This window comes from Desmodus rotundus, chromosome 11, assembly GCF_022682495.2.
Source record: "Desmodus rotundus isolate HL8 chromosome 11, HLdesRot8A.1, whole genome shotgun sequence".
NCBI lineage: Eukaryota > Metazoa > Chordata > Mammalia > Chiroptera > Phyllostomidae > Desmodus > Desmodus rotundus.
Genome location: NC_071397.1, coordinates 18,029,440 through 18,057,278, shown reverse-complemented (window position 1 = coordinate 18,057,278; position 27,839 = coordinate 18,029,440). Strand labels below are relative to the sequence as shown.

The 27,839-nt window shown below is 43.9% G+C and overlaps 1 protein-coding gene across 1 annotated transcript in view; it reads left to right on the top strand.

Annotated features, from left to right (window-relative positions):
• Positions 1-898: 898 nt before the first annotated feature.
• The window catches only part of GCLC (glutamate-cysteine ligase catalytic subunit), a 43,578-nt gene continuing 16,637 nt past the window's right edge, over positions 899-27,839 (top strand). The window contains exons 1-3 of the mRNA XM_024558052.3: positions 899-1,505; positions 24,158-24,270; positions 25,053-25,235. Of these exons, the coding sequence (XP_024413820.2) occupies positions 1,356-1,505; positions 24,158-24,270; positions 25,053-25,235 (446 nt within the window). The 5' untranslated portion in view covers positions 899-1,355. The remainder of the gene's footprint in view (positions 1,506-24,157; positions 24,271-25,052; positions 25,236-27,839) is intronic.

The window sequence follows — 27,839 nt, the reverse complement described above, 5'->3', positions numbered from 1 at the left end:
TTTCCACACATATCTACTGAACAATTACTTTGGGGCAAGACGCCTCATATCTTCCCTTTCCTGCCAGGATGGGGCCAACCCCAGTTATTTCTTACATCTTCTACCCCCGTGGTTAAGCTCCCAGGAACATCATTTTAATTACTTCATGGATGACTCTTAAGCTTGGACTGAGTACATACTCTTGGAGGTGTTTCCTTCAAATGACCCATCTGGAGATATTAACAAAGCTCCTTTTGTTGTAATCAATCATGTCTGTGTCATCCAAAAAATGTATATCATTAGAGAAAACACAAATGCTTGTAATATATACACGTGTCCAAAAACTTGCAGACAAACTGACTCCTCTTAATAACCAGGTCATGTATTGACCATTCACTCTATGCACCTCTTTACCACGCAATTTTTACAACATATATAAAAGATAGAATGTAATTTTGTACAGGTGTGGAAATAACTTGTCCAATGTCTCATCGTCAGTAAATGGTGGAGACTAGAACTGAACGTGTTTCATCTGATCCCCAAGTTAGTATTTTTTCTTGCCATACCCTGCAGTTATCACTCTGCTTTTATAAGTGTGAAGGCCCTCTAACCTAAAAAAATCTAGAGTGCTCTCCATTAATTCAAGTAATCAACTTTCTTCCCCAAACCAGAGTTGATTTCTTTGGATAAGAGAAAACGGACTTTTACACATCGCGTTTGCCTCCAGCGAGGACTACCCGCACTCGCCCCGCTCGTAGAGCTCCTTCCCTTTGACTCCGCCCCAACCACTCCCGCGCACGCCTCCTCTGCAGTTCCCGCTGGTCGCTGGAGGAGCTCAGCCACGCCCTCCCTCTCGCACCGCCCCCTTTTCGCGGCCCCGTAGTTTATAAGATCCGGAGCAGCGGATCGCGCTCTGGAAGGGCGAGCGAGCGGACAGGACTGGGCATGCTCCGCGGCGGCGCAGGTTTTGGTCACAAGTAGGAAGAAGCCAGTGCACGACACCGGCAAAGAGAAGCGGGATCCGCAGCGGCGCCGCGGCTGTGGGGTCTGTCGCTGCCTCCTCAGAGCAAGAGCCGGGCGGGAGCTGGAGCAGGCGAGGGACGAGGCTGCCGGGCCGAGAGCCGCCCAGCCTGCCCTCCTGTCCTCTGCTTCTGAGCCCGCGAGTTGTGCCGGACCCCTGGGTCGGTCACCTGGGCGGTAAGGACCCCGCCGCCGGAGGGCCGGACCGGACCCTCCCGCTACCCACTGCGGCCCGAGGGCGCGCCCCCGGCGTGGAGCAGCTGCCACCGCCTCCGGTGGGCTGCTGAGTGTCCAGCTCGCGCCCCGCGCCCGGAGCGTGCGGCCCCTTCAGCCCGGAGAAGGAGGAGGGGGCGGCCATGGGGCTGCTGTCCCAAGGCTCGCCGCTGAGCTGGGAGGAGACCAAGCGCCACGCGGACCACGTGCGGCGGCACGGGATTCTCCAGTTCCTGCACATCTATCACGCCGTCAAGGACCGGCACAAGGACGTGCTTAAGTGGGGCGACGAGGTGAGCGCCCGCGACCCCGTCTCCACTGGGCTCCCCTGTCAGGCCACCCCACGCCGCCTTTGTTCGGCAAGGCCCCACCTGCCACCCTGGCCCTGGTTCCTGGGCCACACGGCTGTCTGTGTCCCACACTGCGCCCTGAGGGTCCCGGGGCGCCTCCGCGCCGTCTTCTGCTGGGCGTCCAAAACTGTCCAGGGCGTGGGGCCCGGCTCTGAGCCTTCGAGCCAGGCTTGTCTCTCCCATTCATTCAGGGCATCTGGAGGGCGCAGCCGAGAAAAAGTGTGACATTTGGTGCTTGGGGGAGTTTACAGTCTCTTTTCCGCTATCCACCGTCCCATCTCGAAATGCGCTTCTATTAATATGAAAGGAAAGTTGTCCTAGGAAGGCCCGTCGCTATTAGGAATTAGGTCCAAAGGATGTTGTTTACTGCCGCCCGCCACCCCCCTCTTTCCAGCTATCTTTTAAACGGCCAACTCCGCATCAGTCCCCCTCCCCAAACACTCACACGCTTATAGGGATAAATTGAAACAAACTACGAATCGGTTGTCCTAAAGGGGAGGAATCTTTCTGGCCCTGTTTAATTCTACCGGGAACTCTTAGCTCTTCATAATTGGGATTTGTTAGTACCTTTTTCCATGGCCTAAATCCAGCATCTCAACTTCACAAGTCAGTGCTTCATCGACATATGTTTTACCTAGAGGTGAAATGTGTCTAAATTCGCGATATGCTGAACCATTGTCTAACTGGAATGATCTGGAAAGCATCGCCTCCTGTTAGAGTTAAATTATTTTCTGCCAGAGCATTTTGTGCTCTCTCTTCTCATTTTTAAAAAATCGTGTGTATATACAGTTCAGATAATTGACTTTTTGAAAAGTCCACTTAAATCTTTTTGTCCTTTTATCATTTGCCTTTTGTAGCCTTGGTCAGGTGTTAATGATTCATCTTGTAGTCATTTTTGTCACTTTTGACCTAAGTGTGAATGAAGGTGCTGCTTCACCAATACAGAATCTACCCCTGCAAGAAGTTTTTCTGTTCCCCAAGACCGGAACATAATTCTGCCTCTGCAGTGGCAGGAATTGTGCGGCTGCAAGTTAGAAAAAATATAATGACCAGTAATTCACATTGCTCCTGTCAGTGGTGGTGTACGGTCCGTGTCTGGTGGTCAGTGTTCCGTTTTAGTCTAAAGTTCATTGTTTCTTTACAGCATCTGGCAATTTATACACTCGTTTGTGTATTGTGTGTATTTCATGATCTATCCTCTATCCTCCTAGGTTTTTGTCCTCTCTCCCACCTCCCTTTGCTTCCCCCCCCCCCCCATTAATAAACCAGTGTCCTTTGGAGTCTGGAGTTTACTGTTTAATAGAAACAATGAAGGAGGAGAGTTATCTTAGATTTAAAAAGTAGCCTGCTGCTTGTTTGTTAAGTTCTGGTTCCGTCGTGTCTGGGTAGAGTGTAGGATTTTCAGGAGGAATACAATTTCTGTTGGTGCATATTGACAGTCCAGTGGGAAACAGGCAGCCTGACCCAAGAGATAGAATTGAGAGAGTGAAGAATTCCCAGATAGTTAAGGGGGGGAAAAAAACCCACTTCCTACTCCAGAAACAGCACTGCAGTGACACCTCAGTCTCCCCCCAAGTTGGTTCTCTGCCATCCTTCACCTTCAGTGTGATTCTCATTCTCCATTGTAGTATCTCTGTCTCTGCATCCTTTGGGGCAGACACAAGGTGTGACATTTCCTAGGGATAAAGAGGGTCTCACACCTGAGTATTTGCTGATGCCTCTATTTCTCTAGCATCTGGTCAAAGTAATCACTTTTATGTTACAGAGCATTATTTTTCAAACTACATCATGATCCGTTAGTGGGTAGAGAAGTACATTTAAAAGATTTTAGAAGTCTAAAGTTCATTGTTTTACATTTGACATTTTATATAAATATTTGTGTATTTTGTGTATTTTATGATCTAGGTTCTCTATCCCCTAGGTTTTTTTCTATCCAGGACTTTAGGATGAAGAATATTGATTTATCATACATAGAATATCCCATCACACTTTCGAGTTATTTATTTGAGGTGTGTATTGGGTCTCATGTAAATTACTTCTTTCCATGGTTGCAGTTAAGAGTTTGAAAGTCAGAGTCTCGGGTTTATCACGGAAGGATTCCTTGATGAGTTGAGCCTCTGAAAAAAGAGCCATAGAGTAGTCGTAACTTCTCCAGTGTTAACACTAATCCTTACACACAGTAGGCATTGACTATCACAGCTGTCGAATAGTGGTGTTTCGGCAGAGAGCAAGCAAGCTTTGTTTTGACGCAGAAGCCTTGGGCAATAACTGAGGACCAGGCTGGGCAGATAAGAGTAGAGAAGGGTGTGGTGGGTGGTGTGGGCCCTGAGTTGAAGAATGGCCGTGCCTGACAGAAAGCAGTGTTTGGGATGCGATTATGTGGGATGTTGTCAGCGTGATACCAAAACACTGCTCCTCATGGGAAGTTTTGGTTGACTTTCAGGGGCATGGACGTGGATGTAAAAAAAAAAAGAAAGAAAGAAAAAGTGCCGTGAGACCGTGGAAGGACAGACTGCCACTTTAGAAATGCTCAGCCCTCGTTCCTAGGACAGTTATTTATCTGATAGTGTTTGTTCAGAAAGAACCCTGGATCTGGAGTTTCCCTGGGGTTGTATTCCAAGACCTGCCAAAAACTGCCGGTGTGATCCTGAGCCTTGGCTTCCTCATTTGGCAAGTGAGAGGGTTGGACCCTCTTTCCCTTCCAGCTTTTACAATTTTAGTAAGGACAGTTGGAATAAATTTGTAAATATATACAACTTTCAAACTAGAATGTTCCTCTTTCAAATTCACCTGGAGATAATCTTTAGGCTGCCGAGTAAAGAGACAGCTGTCATCGACTGCCGTGGTGAAAACGGGTCGTATGATGAAGGGGGGGCTGTGCTGGCCTATTGGAACTCCAAAGGTGAGAACCTTGTCAATAGGTAGATCCCCAGATCAGCTTAGAGATGCGTGTTCAACCTTTAGTGTGGCATGTCCTAAGCTTTGCCACCGTTTATGATGCTGTTTCTGTTTCTGTGGGGAACAGAAATTGTAATTCCTTGGTGCCAGGAACTCGTCTGTTCTTTTTGCCCCAGGATGGGGGATACGGTAAAGGGGAGAAGTAAGATGAATGTTCCTGGGTGCTCTGTTGCCTGCTAAGCATTGTGTGTATGTCAGAAGTAAGCACTTTTCTCTTCACAGCTCACGCACAACTGTTGAGTTACAGATTTTGTTTATAACTTGGAGTCGGCACATTAGAAGACAAACCTAGGAAATCTATGCTGCAAATGTGGCAGTAAATACAGCTCTTGAATTTTTCTTAATAATCACTCTACTGTTAGCTACCTGCCAGGCGGTCTCAGCTATTTAGTGGCAGAGGCATTATCAGAATTGAAATCTGTCTGACTCCAGGTCCATTTCTTAAACACATTATACCAGGTTTTGGATTATTTACAATGTATGAGATTTCATCAAATCTCCATTTACAGAGTTCAAACCCTGCAGGCTGCAGAGGTGCCAGAACACAGCATTTAAAAGCAAACATGATTTTTCTAATTTTTTTCAACCCAATGTACTGTGGCCCCTAAAGGCAAGAAGGTAAATTGTTCTCTACTAGAAAAGTACATGTGAACTTTGAGAGGAAAATATAATGTCTTTAATATTTATTGGTATGTTCTTAACATGCATAAAACTAATAAAACTGAGGTGGGATTTAAGGGCTGGGATATCTTCCATTGATTTTTGAACTACATATTTGCCTGTGTGGGTTAGGAGTGCTTGAGTGACTATTTAGAAAATGCATACCGTGGCTCAGTGGATTGAGTATTTACCTGTGAACCACAGGGTCGCTGGTTCGATTCCTAGTCAGGGCACAGGCCTGGGTTGCAGGCCAGGTCCTCAGTAGGGGGTGTATGAGAGGCAACCACACATTGATGTTTCTCTCCCTCTCTTTCTTCCCTTCTGTCTAAAAATAAATAAAATCTTTTTAAAAAGGAAAAAAATGTGTAGCTTGTCAGTGATTAAGGTTATGATCCTGTAACAAAAATACATAATCCTAAACTGTAAATCTAGAGTAGGCAAAAACATAGTCATTTTAGTCTAAGGGAAAGTTTTGTGTAGCTTTGGACCAATTACTTAATCCCTCTTAACCTTATTTTTGTCATCTATAAAATGGGGACATTAATAATACCTTCCTTATAGGGTTAAAATTGAATGAAATAATGTTGATGAAATAGTTTACAAAAGACTCAAATAGTAGCTTAAAATGTTTACTTGAAAAGTTTTTAATATCCGGTGTGTCTCATTTAAATAGAATGGTCATTGGGGAATGAGGAATGTCATGTATGTGGGTTTTCTAAACTAATTAACTGAAAGTTGCCTCCTTAGATACAATTTTAATCCATTGGTTTAGTAATTTTTGATGGTACTTCTAAGCTGCATTTCAAAATCTAAATTGTATTTTTAAAATGCATTATTTGACATTTACATCAATAATAAGATATTCAGCACAAATTAATTATTTTTTGATAGTCGTTACGGAGAGAGTTTGAGTTTGTGGCACAAAAACAAAATTGTTGAATCTCTTTCTTAGCTGTCACTGCGGGTATTAGTTTAACAGCATTTATTGACATGTGCCTAAAGCACAGTGGTGAATGGAAGGGAAGGAGTGAAAGGAGATCGGGCCTTCTGGTGATTTTTCGCCCTGTAATTACCGTTTGTACCAAGAGGTTCGTTTTTGAAGGTTAGGAAACCAGATAACTGACCCTATGTTTACTTTAGGTATTGAGGCATAGAATTTAAAGCTTAAATGTGAGCTTGACTGGGTAAATGTCAGATTTTTGCTGTTCATTTTGAGTTAGTTTTGCATGGGCTTGCTTTTTAAACCAATTTCATGGAATTATGATTTACATACAATAATATGCACTCATTTTAAATGTATAGTTCAGTGACTTTTAACAAGTATATATAACCAGATGTCTGCCAACACTGTCAAACTTAAAAATACAACATTTGTATCTGTAATGCTTCCATCACCGTCCAGAAGCTCCTGTGTTCCTTTGCGGATGTTTGTGAGAGAGGGACAAACAGAAACACCGCCCTCCAGGTGGTTCCGAGTCTTCAGACACCACCTTTGGGAAGCTGCCCTAAGAATGTGTGGCTCTTAATTAGATGAAGAAGGCCTTCTAGGCAAAAAAAAACCATGTGATAGAGGAAGAAAGGTGAGAAATGACACTGGCACGTGAGGGTTATGCGCACTTAGATACTGCACGTGCTGTGAACGGGTGTGATCAGTCTGTACAGGTCTTCATACAGTTCCGGATAAGCAGCGGTTTTGCTGGTTTTTAAAAGCATGAGGAAAGTTGAGTGGAAGAAAAGGTTTAATGCTTCTGTACATCTGGCTCCTCTAGAAAAATGTTTCAGGGCTTCTGAACCAGTTACTACATCCGACCATACCACTGTTGCACACCTCTGTGAAGAGGAATGTCTAAAATATTACTTCTGATACCACTTACAGCAATGTCGAGAAGCGGTGTTAGCAAATGTAATTGCTAGTATCCTGTGTGTAGCTTCATTTTGAGGTATGAACTTAGGTAAAGCTCATTAAGACCCCACAGCTTAATAAAAGATGTCAGAATATTAACTGAACCTTTAACTTCAGAATTTGTGTTTCTGAACATTTTTAGATACTCAAGTCGTCTCACTGTATTTTTAATTTAGAAAACTGTGTATGGGGCATTACTGATGTTGGCGTATTAGATGTATCATCCTAATGAGCTTGCTAATTAATACTCTGTGTTTATACAATCATGATTTAACCAAGTTTTTAAAATTTTTTTCATTTTGGGGAACGGGAGTGGGAGAAACATCAGTCTGTTGGTCCCCTCATTGATGCACTCATTGCTTGCTTCTTGTGTGTGCCCTGACCTGGTATCAAATCCACAACCTGGTGTGTGGGGATGACATTCCAACCAGCTGAGCCACCTGGCCAGGGACCAAGGTTTTCTTTTTGTTTTGTCTTTTTAACATTGTAACAGCTTTGTTTAGATATAACTGACTTAAAATAAACTGCACATATATAAAATGTACAGTTTGATAAGTTTTAATATATGTATCCACCTGTGAAACCATCACACAATTCAAATGATGAACATATCCGTCATCTCCAAACACGTCCTTGTGCCCCTTATACTCCCCTTCCCCCACTTCCCCAGGGGATTTTCTTTGTTTCACGGTAGCTCACTGTTTGGATTGTATCCAGTTTTTAGGTATTGCAAACAAAACGTTCATGAACAGAAACATACAAGTTTTTGTTTGGACTTACGCTTTCAATCCTGATTATTATCTAGGAGTGATGTGTTTTATCTTAAAACTACCGAATGTTTCCAAAGCGGTTGTGTCACATTTTACATTTCCACCAGCAGTATATACCAGTTCCAGTTTGTCGGAATTCTTGCTAACACTTGGTATACTCGATCTCATTAGTTTTAGCCATTCAAGTAAGTGTGTGGTGGTATTTCATTGAATTTTAATTGTATTTCCCTAAAGAGCAGTGATGTTGAGTATCTTTTCATGTGCGTATTTGCCATGTCTGTATCTTTTTTGTGAGTGTGTTAACATCGTTTGCCCATTTGAGCTGTTTTCTTATTAGTGAGTTTTGAGAGTTCTCGATGTATTCTGGTTGTAAGTAGTATGCTTTAGCACCTATGTTCTCCTAGTCTATTTTCATTCTCTTAAACTGTGTCTTTTGAAGAACAGAAATTGTTCATATTCATGAAGCCCAATTTGTTTATCTGTTTTTTTTTTTATGGATCATGCTTTTGGTGTGGTATCTAAGAAATCTTTCTTAACTCCTAGGCCACAAAGATTTTCTACTATGTTTTCTTCTAGAAGTTGTATAATCTTATGTTTTCACAATTATGTCTGTGATCCATTTGAGCTAATTTTTGTGAATGGTGCAAAGTGTGGGTTTTGGTTTTGGTGTTTTTTTTGCATACTGCCCCATCACCATTTGTTGAAAAGACTCTCTTTTCCCCTCTGTCAAAGGTGCATGGCCTTTGCACTTTGTCTAATATCAGTCGTCAGTGTATGTGTCGTTTTGTTTCTGGGTTTTTTGTACTGTTCCATTGATTTTTTTGTCTTTATGGCAAAAACCACACTTCGTATTGCTATAGCTTTATAATAAGTCGTGAGATCAGGTAGTGTTAGCTCTACAACTTTTTCTGTTTGAACTTGTTTTGACTCTTCTGGTTCTTTGAATTTTCACATGAATTTTAGAACCAGCTGCAGTTTCTACCAAAAACAAACAAAACAAACCCTGCTGGGATTTCCACTGGGATTGCATTGAATCTATGGGTCAATTTGGGGAAAATTGACACCTTAACCATAATGAGGCTTCTGACCCATGAACAAATACGCCTCTTCATTATTCATGGTTTCTTTAATTTCTCTCCTCCGTGTTTGTAGTTTTCAGTGTACAAGTCTTTCACATCTTTGTCAGATTTATCACTGTTTCATGTTTTTTATTCTATTGTAAATGGTATTATTACTTTCACATTTTAATTTTTGATTGCTCATTGCTCATACAGGGTGGGACAAATGTAGGTTTACAGCTCTTGACTTGTGGGGCTCAGTCAGTGGGGCATCGTCCTGCAAAGCAAAAGGTTGTCGGTTTGATTCCCAGTCAGGGCACACGTCTGGGTTTCAGGTTGGTCCCCAGTTAGGACACGTGCAAGAGGCGATCTGATTGATGTTTGTCTCTCTTCCCCCTCTAAAAATAAAATTTTTTTTAAAGTAGGTTTACAGTTGTGAATATGTGAAACAGCTTATTCTTACATTATTTATATTGTATTATTTTCCATATGAACAACTGTAAACCTACTTTTGCCTTATCCTGTGTATTGACATAAAATTGATTTCTGTAAATTTGCCTTATATCCTGCAACCTTACTAAACTCACTTTTGAACATGTGGAGTACAGTTCTGATCACTGTTTTATTTTATTTTTTTAATAATAATTTTATTTATTTTTAGATTGAGGAGAAGGGAGAGGGAGAGAAACATCAGTAGGTTACCTCTTGCGTGCCACCATCTGGGGACCTGGCCTATAACCCAGACATGTGCTGACCAGGAATTGAACCAGTGACCTTTTGCTTTGTGGGATGATGGCCAATCCACTGAGCCATACGAGTCAGGGCTCTAATCACTGTTGTAATAATATCTTTGTCATTTAAGGTCAGGTTCAATTGATTTTCTTTTCCTCTTCATTTTGAATGTTTTCCTGCTTCTTTGCATGTCTGGTAATCTTCGATTGGATCCTAGACATTCTGAATTTTACCTTGTTGGGTACTTGATATTTGTGTGTTCCTAAAAGTATTCTTTAGTATTCAAAAATATTATTTGTTCTGGAATATAGTTATTTGGAGATAGTTTAATCCTCTCTCAGGTCTTGTTTTTATAATTTATTAGACAGACCCAGAGAAAACTCAGTTTAGGGCTATTATTCCCTTCTACTGAGACAAGTCCTTCATGAGTGCTCTCCCCAATGGCCCTAAATTAGGAGTTATTCCGTTATGATTTGTGGGAACACACTCTGTCCCAGTTTTGAGTGCTTGCTTCTCATGCATGGGTTGGTTTACTACTGAAGCCTCAAGGGGTGCCCTTTGCAGCTCTCTGGGGTTTTATGTGTAGCTCTCTTCTCTTTGGTACTTACTTGGTCCTGTGAAATCCAGCTGACGTGGTTTCCTCAGACCTTCAGCTCCATCTCTTCAGTTCAGGGAGTCCTCCAAGCTTCGGTTCATCTTTCTGCCATAGTCTAGAGCCTCTCCTCAGTCAGCTGGGGCAGCTGTAGGGCTCATTTAATCTCCCCCTCCCCATGTCTTAGGGATCTCTGCCCTTGATTATCTGATGTCCCGTGTCTTGAAAAAAAACTATCTTTTATATTGTCATTCATATTTATTCGTGCGCGCTTGCGTGCGTGCGCGCACTCTTCCCCTTCTCCGCCCCCCCTTTCAGATGGGAGGGTGAAATTGGTTGCTGTTACACCATCTTGATCAGAAGTGGAAGTCCTGTCCTCTCAGCTCTGCTCTCCTTTGTCTGTAAACTTTGTCCAAAGTCTGGCTCCCCTTGCGGTTGTATCTCCAGCAACCAAGAAGTAGACAGATTTTTAAAGTCAGGATTTTCTTTGCTCTTATAATGTAATGGTCACCGTTGGGTGGAAACACAATGATTTTGAAAGTTTGCGTACATTTTCGGAATGGACTCTAAATTGAAGATGAGTCCAAGCCCTGAGTCTTCTCTCAAATGGTTGTGTGATCTTAGGTATGGAACTGAAATTTTTAGGACCGCAGTTTCCTCATCTGTAAGACAAATTGAAAAAGTCCTGTCATTTGTTTTTGAATTGCACACTTTCATATATAGATACATATATTTATATCTATTTCTAATTGTGTCTTTTAACAATTTGACAGAATGCTTTAAACTCAATACAACTAGTAAAATTCAGGAAATGCATATTGTACAGAAATGGTAGAATCCAGTTCCTTGCCCTATCACCTTTTGGGTTTTAGCATTTTTCTAAGATAACATGTTTTACTGGCTGCTGAGAAACTAATCTAATCATAAAGCCATAGATATTAGATTTCTAGAAATTTTTTTTCTTTGGCATTCTCATTTCTATTTGAGCCTTACAACTTTTTTATAAAAAGCAAGATGGTATCACAAAATGTTTCTCTTACAAAAGCTAAGACTTAACCTTTACTTATATGTGGTAAAACACTAAAGCCTTTGTTTCCATGGTAGACGCCTTTTAAATTGAAAAGTGCTTGTCGAATGCCTCCTACAGATTGAATACTTCCTGTGCTAGGTCATGGGGCTGAAGGCAGAAACCAAGAGGAGAGAGAAACTCTCTGCCCTTGAAGAATTCCAGTGATTGGTGGGGCAGGTTTGCTCTGTACATGGAGGTGCTGGGAGTATAGATGGGGATCTTTGGGGAGGCTCTCAAAGGGCATGTGCAAATGTGAATTTATGAAGGTGCCTAAAGTTGAGAGAGTACTGCTAAAACATAGGACTAAAGCAGGGACTAGGGAACGGCAGGAAATTAGGGTTAGAAAAGTGGGCAGAGTTCAGGCTGTAGAAGGCCCTTTATAATAGCTCATGAGGTCATTTTTAAGTCCAGGAAGGGTATAAGGAGATTTTTTTCTAGATAGATCCCTTTGGTAATAGTGTGAAAAAGAGTTTGAAAGGGTCCCTAGGGACCAGGGGCCCACACTGCACAGGACATCTCTACAGAGAGAGAAGAGTCCAGCCTGAGGCACTCAAAATAGAGTTGTGCATGTTTGAGGGAGAGTCTGAGTCCCTGGCACCTGGTTATATCTCTCATCCAGGTCCTAGCTTAGATGATCAACTGAGTAAGAATCCCTGTGGAGGTAGTTCTGAGGGAACCGGTTTGGGTAGTGTTTGGAACCCTTAATTTAAGGAGCCCAGTGCTACCTGTCCCAGGTGGACAGTGGGGAGACAGCTGGAGCATCATCTGAGCTGGCTGTGTGTGCGCCCACGCAGCCACGACCTAGGATGGGGAGCAGGTAGCCCAGAGAGAGCAAGGAGGCATTGCTGCTGGTGCTCTGACCCCTGGTGAATATGTAGGTAAGGGACAGGGACTTGGCGTGGGGTCCTGACAAGTGCAGTAGGACTGCCCTGTGTGGAAGGATGGGAACTGAAGTGAAGCCATTGGATTTCCCAATTAGACAGAAATGGAGGCTTTGGCAACAACCTATTTCAAACATATTAGGAACTTGGGAAAAAGAGCAAAAATTGGTTTTGAGGCCAAAATTAATAGCACAGAGCCCATGCATGTTGAAATCAGGATGATAATTTTCAGAAAGAAACAGGATAGAACTGAGAAAGCATACGAGCTTGGGTCACTTAAGCAGTATCTATGTGACTGCTAAGTTGTCTCTGTTGTATATTGAAACTGATTGTAATGGATTGAGTGTGCTGGGATGGTGACCCTGAATCTCCACTTAAAGGTCGGCTTTCTCAGATATTGTTTAAGAAGATAGGGAAACATGGATAAGCCTCAAACTTCTAGCCAAAGAGCTCATTTTGGTTACATCTTTTTAAGTATCTGGAAAACTTGGCCTAGATCACTATATCCTTGGAGAATTCATATGGCAAAGGTTCCACTCTGTTGGACACTCTTTGGAGAGCTTTCTGTATCCTTAGATACTTGTGTCTGTTATGGTCCGGATTTGGAAGTTGAACTTATTTCCACAACAAGATTACAAAAGAACCCCCAAACCAGATGTTCCTGGTTACATAAGTAGTCACAAAGATGCACTGTCTTCTCTGTCTCCCTCCCCCCAGCTCCTTTTTCAGTCCTTTGGAGTCAGTTAACTTCTTTTCGAACTGGATGCTGATTTAGCAGCTCTAAAACAAAACCCTAAAGCAAGAGACATTCCATGACCCTTTTCCTGGAAGTTAGTAAGACTCAGCTGAGCTGCGACCATGCCACTTTTAGATCACCCACGGGGGTCATGGGCTGGGGCGCACAGAACTTCACGTATTCTGATGTTCCGATGAGGTGGTGAAGATCTCAAAGTACCTGTGAAAGCTGGCTGGCACTTCTTGGAAGCTTTTTAAAGAGTTAGGGGTTGTAGCAGTTGACCTTAAACACTACAAAGTTAAGGGATGTTTTTGTATGTTTTTTTTTAAATCTGGTTTGTAAAGTACATGCTCTGAGAGAACTGTAAGTTTCAGATGACCTAAAGAGGCTCTTTAAGGGTGCTTCCTTCATTTGTCTCTCTAAATATTTACACAGATCGGGTACTTGGAAGGTATGTTGTTATCTAGCACAATGGTCCGCAGCCTTTTCGGCATCAGGAACCAGTTTCGTGGAAGACAATTTTTCCACAGATGGCGGCCAGAGGTGGGGGTGGTTTCCAGATAATTCAAGTGCATTGCATTCAAGCCCACCTCCTCCTTTGCGGCCCAACAGGCACAGAGGTTGGGGACCCCGATCTAGCACTTTCGACAGGCCTCCCTGTGCTAAGCATGGTAGTCCTCTCCTCTGTGCCCCTAGGGTCACACTTGGGCTTCACTTTGGTCAGGTGAAGTTGGCCATCTAGGGGTCACAATCTGCTGACTTCGTAAAGTAACCCAAAGTCCTGTAAGTACACCCTTCGTGCACTTGACTCCTGGAAGCGTCTCCAGTCCTTCCTTACCCAGAGGTCACTGACTTCATACACAATTCCTGCAAGCTCTTTCATCTCCTTTCCCAGCTCGGGATGAACTACAAAAAGACCACGTGAGGCAGAAGTGAGAGACCAGTTCACAGAGAGCAGCTGTGAAAAGCAGATCTACATGCAGCCCTGTGGGCCTCCAGGGTGTGGCTCGGTTAGGACTCAGGTTAGAAATGAAGTTGCTGGTGAATCCTGAAGCCTTAATGGAAAGTGAAGATGTCTTTATTGTCTTCCTATTGATAGTGGAAGAGCATGTAATCGATTTTAGACAGATTTCTACCTATAACACACTTACAGTTTTTTAAGAGATCATATGCTTAAAAGAGGGGATAAACTATAAGCAACGAGAAAATGCATTTGAATGAAATTACGTTCCTGGCAATGCAGAGTGAGTAATGTATTTGAGAGTGAAATAAAAAATTGATGGTTATATACTAAGAGGATTTCTGGAAGAGTTTAATTACAGAAATAGTAGGACTGAGCTGGAAAGGACATTTTTTTCTTCTTATGCAGATGATGAAACTAAGGCCCAGAGATCAGAACACATTCCAAATGCCTGTAATTGTAATATTTGTGAAAATAGAGGCTAGATTAATATTGCCCTGGGCAGGGTAACCACCTTGCACAAGTCCAAGAGGCACTAGTGTGGTTGGGGCTCCTTGAGGGCGGGGACAAAAAGAGGGTCACACTGTTGGGGGGTGTCAGAAAAGGTTTCTTTGAAGAGGTGGCACTGGACTTGAGACCCACAGGAGCCAACCATTTGAAGGGCTGAAGTAAAACCTTCCCAACGGAAGGAACGAAAATGTGTCAAAGGCCCTGAAGTGGTTGTTAGAGAAGCAGAAAGCTGGCCAGTGTGGCTGCGTGGCAGTGGTGGCGGGTGGCGGTGGCAGTGGTTGAAATGGAGGAGGCGGAGGCCAAGAGATGGGTTGAACGCTCTTGGTAAGGGGCTTTGGATTTTTTCCTGTGAACCACTTGTAAGCTTCAAGGAGGGGAGTGACTTGATCCACCTGGTGAAGGAGCCCAGCCAGCTCTGCCTTCTTGCGGAGTTAGATGGTATTCTACTCTAGCAGCTTTCACCTGTGACTGAGACCAATAGCACCTGAACAAATGCTGTTTGAAACTGTTTGAAACAGTTTTGGTAAAACAGTACTTCCCCTTCCCATAAGTGACATATTCTGATATTTTATTCTGTTTTATTTCCAAGTTTTTTAATAATGTTGATTGCAACCTAACATGGCCCACTAAAGGGTTGTAACCAGAATTCAGAAAACATTTATAAGACACTGTTCTGTCTCAGTAAGTGTATCCCTGCCCTAGACCTAGAAAGTAATAACCGCTGACGTTTGAGTGGCCTGTGTACTTGCTACTGTTGAGGGCACTTGATGAGCAGTATTTGCTGTAATCCTCCCCAGTGGCTCTGGGGTAGCCGTTATCTCCTATCCCCATTTTACAAAAGAAAAAACTGACGCTCACGAGTTACTAGGATTCAAATGGGTTGACTCCAAAGCCCCACTCCTGGCTGCTCCCCCAGGGAGCGCATCCCCGATACCCAGGGGGAAAGGAGCTCCGTGACAGTGGTCGCAGCTCCAGCCCGAGATGAGCTTGAAGGTGAAAGGAAAAGAAGGAAGAATAGAAGAAGGGGTGGTGTCTACAAAGAAAATAGGGGGTTTGGGGGTGGGGGCAGGGGGTTGTTTCTGAATGAAAATATAAATGTTTTAGAGCCACAAATGAGGCTCAAGTGTTTTTCACTACTAGACAGCCAGTGATTCCCTTCTGATGAAATACCAGCATTCTTTCTTTTTTTCCCTTTACTATATATTACTGGAATCTTTTTAATAAAACCAAGTACTTGTTTAACACAAAGTGAAGAGAGAAAGCCAAATGATATTTAAGCTCCCCTAAATTTCAAGGCAGTTTTTTCTCCAGTAAGTTGACAGCTGCTCACACTGGCTAATGCAGGAAGTTCCTAGGATCTGCCCAGCACCAGATCGAGGGCATACTTCATGTCAGCAGAATCCTCCGTCACTTGGTTGGTTGAGAGTTGTCCCTCAAAGTGAAAGGTCAGCGGTTGACTCACGGTCAGGGCAGTCAGGGCACATGCCTGGGTGCGGGCCAGGTCCCTGGTTGGGGCACCATAGTAGTCCGAGAGGAGGACTAGGCTGCTCTTGTTAGAGCCTGAAGTGGCAGGAACCACTACCCTGGGATGGCTGGAGTCACCTTAGGCTTTCAGTCACCAGTTCAGTGGTGACTCTGGGAGGGGGAACTGCCCCTGGAGCTCCTGCTTTCTTCAAGGATGACATACTGGTCTACGGTCTACGTGTAAATCGCCCCACCGCCCTGCCACCTGCCTGCGAGAATCAGTGGCCCCACAGGCAGCTGTGCAGGGATGGCCGGGTTGCTGGGGACCGCCACCATCCCCTCCTTAGGGAGCAGGTAGCGCAGCAGCTGCCAAGCACACTGCAGGAGATGTACACTCACGGCCGAGCCAGCATTCTTTCAAAACTATAATGTTGAATGTGCTTGGTAAATTTCTTGGTCTGCAGGACAGATGCTAACAGGGTTAGTAATGTGGCCACGGCCTTCTCAGCTAATCTGCTGGCAGTGGAGCACTATGAAAAGACAGCTATGGACATGCCCTTTGTATGAAGATCAAGCTGACCTCACTCAATAGTTATGCAGCCTGTGGCCGCCTCATCCATGGCAGCAGGTAGTGGGCCAGAATCAGAGGCCCAAGGCAGGAGCTTGGACTTAACCTCTGATTTTTGCTCCTTTAACATGCATTTCAAATACAGCAGTGCAGGAATTTATGTAGCAAGGGTCTCCAGCTTCCAAATCCCACCTGAAGCAGGTTTGCTGGTGAGATTTGCCATCCAGGAGTAATTCCCAAAGGGGAGACCTGGTGCTGCCTTTATGAGATGTGACTGTGCAGGAGTGACTGTGCTCAGGTTCTTGTGAGGGTGGACTAGCATTAAACTCGGAGGCCTTGAATCACTGTCACTGGGGACATGGTGGGCCCCCTCTGAGCACAGCAGTCACTTCGGAGTTAGAATCCCTATATTGTAGCATTCGTTCTCACAGTCTCTTTAGAAAGCACTCTTTCCCTTCTTTGTACCAGTTCCTGAGAACTAAATCCCTGATTTTCACATAGGCAGTCCCTGAAGTTAGGCCACCCTAATTTATAAACACATGTCACAAGGGAATGTGCTTGCTTTCTTGCTTGCTCAGTTCTAGTAAGTGCATCAGGCCCTGAGCTGGGCTCCACCATGGTGGAGGGTGTTCTCTCTAGCAATAGTCGTGCCTCTGCTAAAGTCCTAAGCTCTCCTCCACCTGGTAGGAGCCACCGCAGAGGTTCCTGATGTGGCCTCACTCCCTCACACTCTCCCTACCCCACAGACAGCTGAGTGCTGCAGAGCAGTTGGTCCAGAGCAGCCTCTCTGGGAACCAGGACACCCCCTTTCTTGTCAGCCACGTGGTAAGTGGGACTCGGGCAGGGGAATATGTTCCCAGGAATTCACTTGTCCTTGGAACCCAGAAACTATAGTCTAAAGTACAGGTGGTTTGAGGTCAATAAAAACGACTTACATTTACAGTATTGTTTCTTAGGAGGAAAAGTCTTCTGGTTTAAGTTCAGGTTTCTCAGTTGCCAACTGTCTCCATTAACTTGGCATCCATAGCAAACATCGCCATTGATAACTTTACCTGATGTGCTACTTTTTTGGAGTTTCATTTGTGTGAGAAGACTGGTTGGGATCTGTCGGATTTGGTTCCGAAATAATAGGAGTCACATAGCATGGTCTTTATGACCATTGGAAAATTACTACTGACAAAGGCCTGAAGTGTAGTGGTATGTTTAAAAAAAAAAAAAAAAAAGCCAGCCAATGTAAGTTCTCAGGGCCAGAAATGAAATGTCTCATTCCATCTGTAGGCCATGAAAGAGCAGATCTACATTCAGGGACTTCCTGTGTAAGGAATCCATGTGTCCAGGTACATGTGTCTCTTGGGTTTAGTCTAGTGCTGTCCAGTACACAGTACAACTTACTGCCCTGATAGAAATGTTTGCACCAGCCAGCAGGGTAGCCACTAGCTGTAGTTGGCTAGTGGGGTTTGGGAGCGGAATTTTAATTAATTTTAACTCTAAATAGCCACACATGCCTGGTAATTGACAGCATGATTTTTTTTTTTTTTACTTTAGTGAAAGGTGTCATTGTCCCCCTTACGAGAGTCACCACAATTTTTCTAGCAGCTCCCAGTTTCTTCTCTTTCAAAGTCCTAAAACTTTTTACTGAGGCTTCATATCACTAATCTTAGCATGTGAAGAATTTGTTTTCTCAGTGTGGGCCAAGATAATGATTCAAGGAAGTTACTTCACCTAATCATAAAGGAAATTAATTGTTCTTATGCTGCTCTGTAAGCTGAAGTCCTGTTCTAGGGGACCAGCAAAGACAAGGTCAGGGTGAGGCCACATTGATTTTGGTTTCTAAAAGTGTAAACTTCTTTAGAGCTCACCTGTGCAATTCTGTGGTATAAAATGACATTTCATGGTGGCGGGTGGGGGGAGAGTTGGAAATACATCACATTGTAAGAACTTGATTTAACTTTAGACTACACTACTAAAACATTTATTTGGAAGACATAGGACGGTTTAATTTGATACATCAACAACTACCAGTTTGAAGTATATATACAACAACACAAAAAGCATGTTACAATTTCTGCTTTGTACTTGCTTCCCCAAAGTGCTCAAATGTTACCACATGAAACAGTGGTTTCGAGAGCAGTAGCAATGTCATCCTTAGACATATCTAACCTGGGAGTCTGCCTGAAGCTGAATTCCGAGCCATATAAAATTTTATTACATCTGTGTTAGAATTTCTTGCTGATGCGTATCCATTGTTTTAAGCCCAGTGGCTCTTTTGGTCTTGTCATTCAAGTCTTCCCTAAGTATAGGGGATTTTTTTAAAAAGTGTGTCTGTGGCTAGCACCTTTTTGGGCCCTCCAAGTTTCCATATCGTGCTAGATATGGGAGTGGATGCCATCCAATGCTCAAAAATAGTGGTCATTAATATTTTGCCATATGAGGAACTAGTGTTCTGGACAGAAAGCATAGCTTTGAAACAAAGTATAATCCAGAGAAGGACTGTTGTGGCCTGACCTCTGAGGGTTGGGACCAGTTCATCTGCATCTCTGACCAGCCAGGCAGGTGACTGCTGCAGCAGTCAGAATGGTGGTCAGGGAAAGCAGGGGGGCCCTGTGGGAGGCCGTGTTTATACTCAAGCAGCAGCAGACCCTCTCCTTTGTCTGGGCAGTCGCTCTCCTCCCGGAAGCCTTCTGATCTCCCAGAACTGATCCGACTCTCCTGTTAATGGGCACATCTCAAGCACTCCCACAGGCCAGTCTGGCTCTATTGTGTTAATACTGTGGCCCCAGCCCCAGTGCAAGCTTGAGAACAGGAACTACACCTGCCTGGCTCTCCACAGTACTCCCAGCACAGGGCTTTCTTGAGGGGGTTGAAGGGACAGAGCAGGTGCGGGAGGAAGGGAGGTGGGCACAGCAGACGGAGGCAGCAAGATGCTCTTGTGGGCACTGATTTGGTCATCAACTCTCACTAGAGCCTTAACCCTCGAAGTGGCAGTGGGCTTTTTTTAGAGTTAGTGTAAGGAGAAAACTGGGTCTCTGAGAAGCAGCAGGTGGTTCCAGCAGGAGTCAGGACTGCAGGCTTGGGCCAGTGGGAGAGAGCCAGCAGTGAATGAAGGAGCTGGCCCTGCACCCGGAATTCGGGTTTCAGTAGGGTGGGGAGAGAGAAAGTATGACATACCTAAGTAGGCAACTGCCTATAACTGCTCTGGGTCTTACAGAACTAGATTGTTTCCCTCGTGAAGCACTGTTTTCACCTCCAAAGAGCAGAAATTTTAAAATTTGTATTTCATAAAATTTCTAGCCATTCCTTAAATTCTAAGCTACCTGAAACCCTTACCTTAATGGTAGAGTATCAAAAATGTTTTTGTTGTTTTAAAAAGGAAAACTCTGATTTTAAACTATGAGTAAATGCCATTTAAAGATAACATAAATACTAAGTTTTAATATTGTGATATTAACAGTTAATATTTTAACTGTTATCTTGGACTTGAATGCCCTGAGTATTTCACAGTTTGTATTCAGCAATGTACTGGGTACTTACATCACCCTCAATTAAGATTATATTTATTGGCCTAATTTCAGATGTTCGTAACGCACCTTGTGCTTGTCCAAACCTGTATTAAATGACTGGAGAGTCACTCTGTCCAGGCCATTCCTACCAATGGTATGTAACTGTGAACTGTGTAATAGCCTTCTGAATGTGCCTCTGTCTTTGATTCAGCAGCTCATTAGTGATTATCACTGTTATTCTAGGGGAATAAAATTTAGTCCTTTAGCAGTGAAATGTAAAGGATTTTAATTTTCATTCTAGGTTATTTGTATAGGGCTTATTCTCCCCCATTAAAGAGATACCGATGGGCACCGAATAGCAGTGTCCCTCAGGTACATCTAGGGCATTGCAGTCTGTGTGCTGAGAATAGTACTGTTTTTGCCTCTTCCAAAGGATGTGTTAGGCGTGTGAATTGGCATTAGCCACTCTGCAGTCCATGGATAGCGCGCCTTGGGCACACACTCCTCGAGTTGCACGTGTGCCGCACATGACCTTGCTCTGCCTCTGGGGGAACAGCCCGCGTGAGGTTCGAAGTCCGGAAGCTGGTACCAGTTAATCCTAGAATCCGTGTTGTGTACAGAAGGGCCTCTATATCCTGTTTTGTTATTTTCTCTTTAATTTTGTCTTTTCCTCTCATACTGTGAATGCAAAAAGAAAATTTAGCTTGGGGACAAAAATCCAGAAATAGGAAAATAAATTACTGTGGCTTTAGGTATTTTGTGCTGGGAAAGGATTGTCTTATTATATCGCTTTTTATTATCTCTTAACAACTAGGTTACTGAACCAAAATCCAGTTCAGCTCTAGTTCAACTCTTAAAGATTGAGTTAATTATTTGAGTGTATGAACTGGGATTGGAATTAAACAGAAATGCACTGAAGTTGGTGGGGGAAGGATTAAACAAAGTAACAGAAAGCCAGGAGGTTGAAGAACCATTTTGAACACTGGTGCAGAAAGGGGACAATTACTTCAGAACACCTTAAATTTGAGTTTGAAAAATCTTCAGGGAGTTCTTAAGGCTACTAAAAGTAAGTTTGTTTTTCTTTCCCACTTGATAAATATTTGATGTTTTTCTGTTTCATTTACTTAATGAGATCATGAATGATTGTTTTTAATTAAGGAGAGTTTGGTTTGTTAGCATTTTAAATGTCATCCATTTGGCTGATATTTAAAACTCAGACTGAGTTTAAGCATTTTGTTCTTTTTGCCCTTCCCGTGCTCTAAATTGTAGGCTAAGAGTGTTTTTGAAAACTAAGGACTTCAACTATTTCAGAACTAGGGAACTAACAAAAGTTATTATTGCAACTGAGGTTATACAGTTTGTACAAAAGTTCTTGCTCCTTGTGATAGTGAAAGATGGGAACGCAGGAGTCTGGGAAGTTTCCCTTCATCTTCAGGAAGCAGGTTATCTGGTGAAGAAGATAACTTAATCCTGATGGCAGATGTATTGGAACCGGTGATGGGAGGAGGAAGTACTGAAGGAAGAAGATTCTTTCTAACTGGGAGAGTTAGGAATGCTGCCTAGTGTGCTCTGTCCTCTGCCTAAGAGCTGGGACGGCCCATCTATTTAAATCTATAACCACGAACTGTTACATCTCAGCTACTATGATACAATGTCAAGCCCACTTCATAAAATTGAAGCATAATCAATTTGAGAGATTTTTCAGCCAGTATTATAACCTTTCCCTTCTTCATATAACTTACAGCAATTTTTGAAAAGCTTGTCACTAACCAAGACTGGCATCCTCTATAGTCCTAGCAGCAAGGTGTGCTGGGTCTTGAGTCTAGAGAGATCTGGGTTCAAATCCCTGCCCTAACACTTGTGGCCCTGGGGAACTTAGCATCTCTGAGCCCTTTTGCCCATCTGTAAAAAGGGTGCTCATGCTTACTTTGCATGACGGGTTTGAAGGTTAGGATCCATGAATGAAAAGTTCATGTTAGACCTTTTCTTGTGCTCATTTAAAAGTAAATTTGTTTCTCATACCTGTATTTCTATATACCCATTCTGAGACTTTAACAGAGTTTCCTGTTCCATCGTGTTTTAGCTCTTTAGGAATCCTGGATCTGTAGATGTTATCTGAAAACCTGTACTTAGAACTGGGAGCACTTCCAGATCTGCAGCCTGCAGGTTTCAGGCATTTGACATTGAGTGATTGTGCAGGTACAGATTTCACATTTCCGGTTCATGTACTGAAGTCAAGTAGTCTTCCCTCCCCCACTCCCCCAACCCAAAATTTCTAATCGAGGAGCATGAATAGGAACTTAAACTCATTTTTTTGTCAGTTCAGGCTGCTGTAAAAAATACCATAGACTAAATTAAAAAAAAAAAAAAAACATAGACTGAGTGGTTCAACAGAGGTTTATTTTTCACAATTCAGGAGGTTGGGAGGTCCAAGGTCAAAGTGTTGGCAGATTCAGTTCCAAGTAGGGGCCCTCATCCTGGCTTAAAAATGGCTGCGTTTGTGGTGTGTCCTCACAGGGTGAAAAGAGAGATCATTTTTCATCTTCTGGCTTTTTTTATTGATTTATTTTTAGAGAGAGAGGGTGGTTTGATTTGTTGTCCCACTTATTTATGCATTCGTTGGTTGATTCTTGTATGTGTCTTGACCAAGGATCGAACCCACAACCTTGGCCCATCAGGAGATGCTCTGACCAACTGAGCTGCCCACCAGGGCCTTATCCATTTTTATAAGAGCACTAATCCCATCATGAGGACTCCACCCTCCTGACCTAATTACCCTAAAGGCCTCACCTCAAATGTCCTTACATTAGAGAGTAAGGTTGTGGGGGGTGGAGGGCACAAACATTCAGTCCATAGCAACAACTAATAAAAGTTAATTGAAAGTTTACTTTTCCGTTGTTGTTTAAACCTGCCAGGCTATTTCCTATCATTACCAACTTTTTTCCCCGTCATAATTATATTTCTTAGCTAAAGGGCAAAACAGTTTTCTGATCATTACCACCTCTGTGATAGGGATGGCTGGGTAAATGCCTTCCAGGACGGGGCGGGCGCACATAAATGAGGGAATAGGCCCCTGCAGACCGTGGTGCACCCCCTCAAAGGAGAGCAGCCCGGCCCCAGCCCTGCGGGACTCCAGAATCTGGATTCACATGTGAACTGTCAGGCAGGTAGTAGATACGTTGTTGCTTGCCTTTTTTTAAAATTTTTATTTAAATATCAGGATACACCAAACGAAACCTGTCTGTGTACTGGTCTGCCTTGGGCATCGTTTTGCCTCCTCCTCTTTGTCTTGTGCAAAAGGCACTCGCAGCTGTTTGCCTGAGTGATCCAGTTCATACCTTTCCTTACATACGGATCATGTGTGTTTTATTTCAGTCATAGTGATCCATAATCTTCACTGTTTCTGTCAGTAATGACGATCGAAAGCATGTGACTTCAGGGAAAAGAAAAGCAAGTTCTGTTTGTGCTCTGCTGAGAAAAGTCTCACTTCGGTATTGAACTTTAGATTTTTATCCGAGTTCCCTCAGGTATTGTAGATGCACTAGTGCACCTTGCATTGTCAACTTAATCTGGTTTCAGAGCCAGAAAGTTGTCCTACATTATTATTGAAAAGCCCCAACTAAATGGTTGAAACTCCTAAAATAACTGTTCCATATTGGTGTGTTGAACTCTCCAATAGGAGGGCTTGCTTTGGGATTATTAAATTACCTGCCTGTGAGAAAGGATAATGCACCGTGATCAGAATGCCCAGATAACCACCTCCGTAAACTTTGAGTAAGCCAGCTGAGCAGGGACCACAGTGTGGTGGTTGCTGGGGGAGGAGGGGATAAAGGGACTAAATGGTAACGGGAAAAATACAATAAAGACGAAATAAAAATAAAGAAAGAAATAAAATTGAAAAAAAATTGACTTCTTGCAGCTGTAAAGAATCTCAGCTTTGAAATACTTCTCTCTCAAAGTACAATTTGTCAAAATGGGCATCTTGACCTTTCCGTAGAGGACATCAAGTAGAACACGGGAGAGAGGAAATCGAGATACAGGAGTTCTTGTCCTCACACAGTTTTTCACTTTCTGCAAACACTTCTTATTTGCTGTAGCATAAGGCAATGTCACAGTCTCAAGTTACTGTCGGTCCTTTCTGAACTTCACGTTTTCCTGCCTTCTTCTCCGGAAGGTCACACGGAGGTCACCAGTCTGAGAGCGTGTTCATTTTTCTCTGCTTCTCTTCAACAGGTGGAGTACATGTTGGTGTCTTTTGATCATGAACATGAAAAGGTCCAGTTGATCCTGTCTGGAGAGGAACTTCTTGAAATTCTCCAAGAAAAGGGGGAAAGGACAAACCCAAAGTAAGCCGAAGACTTGTTTTAGTGTTTTTGAAATTGTTGGAACTACTAGAACAGACTCTTTCCTCAAATGTAAAGGAGACAGGAGAGCATAGCAGTTTCGAGCCCAGGCTCTGATTCCTATACTTAATAGCTGGGTTACCTTAGGCAGGTCACTTCTCTGCGGCTCAGTTTCCTTATCCGCACGGTAGGAATAATAATAATCTCTACCATGTATGGTGTTGATATTTTAACTCCTTTAATATATTAAAGCACTTAGAATAGTAAACTCAATGTAAAGCCTGTCTACTAGCATTAAGCTTTAAAAATTGCCACGGTGTTCCTGAAATCACGAACTATGGTACCAGGTAAAACTTGCAGATGGGGTTTGTTCGGCTAACGGGATGTTTACTAAATGTTTAAGTAGACAGAGGCGGAGGGGCCTGTCCTCTGCTCACCAGATTCGAGTAGGCTGCGCCTGAGTTTGGGCCTCAGCAGAGAACTGAAGGAGCCCTACAGCCTGATCTCCTTCCTGCCAAGTGGACGCACCTGTCTTGGACAGTGAGCGCCCTGTTGTGTGTTCGGTTATTTATAAATATTTTGGACCCAGTACTTTCAACCTTTGCATAGTTGAAGAACTATGAAACATGAGTGGCCTTTGGGAATTATAAATAAGTTTTTTGCTTCATTTATACCTAATAGCTTCTAAAATTGTTGAGGCAGCTTTAAAAAAAATTTTTTTTTCTAAAAATTGAGTAGACTATAGCCAAAGAATAAGACGGGGCGAATTTTTTTCTCCTCTGTAGCCACCCTACGCTTTGGAGACCAGAGTATGGGAGTTACATGATTGAAGGGACACCCGGACAGCCGTATGGAGGAACCATGTCCGAGTTCAACACAGTTGAAGACAACATGAGAAAACGCCGGCAGGAGGCGACTTCTTTATTAAAAGAAGATCAAGCTCTTTGCACAATAACTTCATTTCCCAGGTTGGTTCCTCCTTGAACCTGTCCCAGCAGACATACAGGTTATAAAGAGAGCAACTCATGACCAGGCCTTAGGCCCTGCAGCTCTCATATGTCACAGACAGGTCGTTCTCCACAGTCCTGCCTTGGGCGGACTCTGATGTCAGAGCTACAGGCAACAAGTGCACACTGGCTTCAGTGGGCGGTGGTGGCCCAGAGCACTGTGGTGAGAGCCGTCCTTTGGGCCTGGTGGGGAAGACACAAGGACCACAGTGACCGGTGGACTGGTTAGCATGTGACAGCAGCCACCCAGGCAGGGTGGCGGGAGCAGCACATTCCTAGTGCCGTGCAGCTCTGACCCTGTGAAGGGGTCGCTGTGTCCCCTGACGACTACCCACGGCTCCTCTCACTCATTTACCTGCCAGCAAATGATGATGTTGGCAGCGGATCAAAGGGTCATCTGATCAAAGGGGCACCCGTTGGAGGGCTGGCATCAGTGCCCCCAGGGTACTGTTGACACAAATTAACCATAGACTGGGTGAGGGGAGGCGGTCATCCATGGGGATTGGTGTCCATGTCCTGGAACAATTTGAACATATTTTCATATCTTCTTTGTTTTCCTGATGAGCGTTCGTAATGAACACAGTCTTACCGTTGGTCTCGGAAGGACACTTGAATGAGAATTTTTTGGAGTTCCCATTGTGACAGCTGAATAGTTGAAATCTATGTTAAGCAACTCACCAAACATTTAGAAAACTATCTCTTACTTTCTGTGATTCCTTCGTTCCATTTGTGCAGGCCACACCCCTCTCCCTGCCAGAAATAAAACCCCCCAGCTGGGTGAGGGTGGACAGGTTTCTTGGAAGAGAATGGGTGTGTTCCTTTGCCCCGATGCTGAAGGAGGAGGTAAAGAAATCTTGACTGCCACTCACTCGGACATCAGAGCGCCTCTGCACACCAGAGCCCACGCAGTGAGGCTGCGATGGCAAGTGGAGTAGCGAAGGGGTGTGAGCATGAGGAGTGTGGCAGCGCTGTCTGGCAGCCTCTGCGCCGTGGGGGACGGCCCTCCCAGGGAGGGTGACTGGGGTGATGCCCAAGTTCTGGTGGGAGTTTAATAGTAGAGTGGGAAGGGATGTCCTGGGGAGAGGGAGCAGCACGGATGGGCACGAGTCCTAGGATGAGCCAGGGAGCACGAGCCGCCGGAGAACTGGAAGGCTGGTGTGACAAGGCGTTGAGAGTGAAGTAGAAGTATGGGGTAAGGTGAAGCTGGGAGATGGTTAGTGGGCCAAACTGTGTTGACGAAGAATTTTGGTTGCTATCCTAAAAGCAGTAGGAGACCTTGGCAAGGTCAGGTTGGGCAGATAGCATCACAGTTCAGTTCGGCAGCACTCACTTGAGCTGTGGCATCAGTGTGGTTGTGGGATGGGCGCCGGGGCCCACTGGGAGGGGTGAGTAAGGGGGTGCACTTGGGGGAGATAGTCGCAGCCCACGTGAGCTGGGTGGTGGAGATGGGTCAGGTGGGTAGACCAAGAGACGGCAAAATCAGGAAACCTAGGGCGGAGAGAAGAGATGTCAAGGCTGTTGGTTAAGTAATTATTACGAAATTTAGAATAATAAAGGCCAAGAAGTGTGTTACAGATACCATTTGGCAAGTTTCAGGGAACTGGAAAAGTCAATATCTTAGGTTTTCCTTTTTCCCCTTAACATTAGAGTTCTGCCTTTTACTTGGCAAATTTTAAAATGACATTCGTGATGCAAACCAGAATTGCTTCAGCTTATACTTTAAAATTCAGAGTGTGCAGTATTGTGGCAGTGGGCCGCAACGGGAAACTTCTGATCAAACCTAATGTGTCTCTACCTGTGAGAATAGCTCCGTATAGAATAGTTGCCACTCCCCCCTTTTTTTCTTTTTAAGATATAGCTTCTTTTTCTTAAGTTATTATGAGGGAGAGTTGAGACAAAGAAATTAAAAGTTTTATTCTAAAAATCCTTATTTTAAAAGCTATTTACACTTTTTTGAGTGTAAACGGATGATTTTTCTTTCTGTAAAGGCAAAACTATAGTGTGGAATTACAGTCTGTGACAATGTAAATGTAATCAAATGCACAAAAACTGAAGAATTCAAGTCCTCGTTCACCTGCGGCATTTCCGTGCCCGGTCGCCGCCAGTGACCCCTGCGCGGGCATTGGACCCCAAGGTTCTCACACTGCCAGCGCTGCAGGAGGCTGCCTTGGCCGACCCTGGTTGGGCTGGGGGAGAAGCAGCGATCGGTGCTCTGACTCCGACTCCACAAATGCTGGCCGGCTGCGAATCCACCAGGTGTGCGATTGTCACTCCCTGAAGGCCTTTCCCCAAGGGTGCGGGCTCACGGTACACAATGGGCAGAGCTGCAGGAGTTCCCCGCAACCCTGGGAACTATTTTCTAGATAAGATCAGCGAATTCAATTGTTCACAGGCAGAAGTTCAGCCAACCGGCACTTCATTTCATAAAAGGTAGGGGTTGGAAATGAGGCAAAGACTAATCTTGGCTCTCAACCAAAAGTTTCTTATCACTGATCCAAAGCCCTGACAAGAGCCTTCCCTGTTTTGCTTCCAGTAACTTGTGGGTCTTTGTCTTCCCTCACAGCA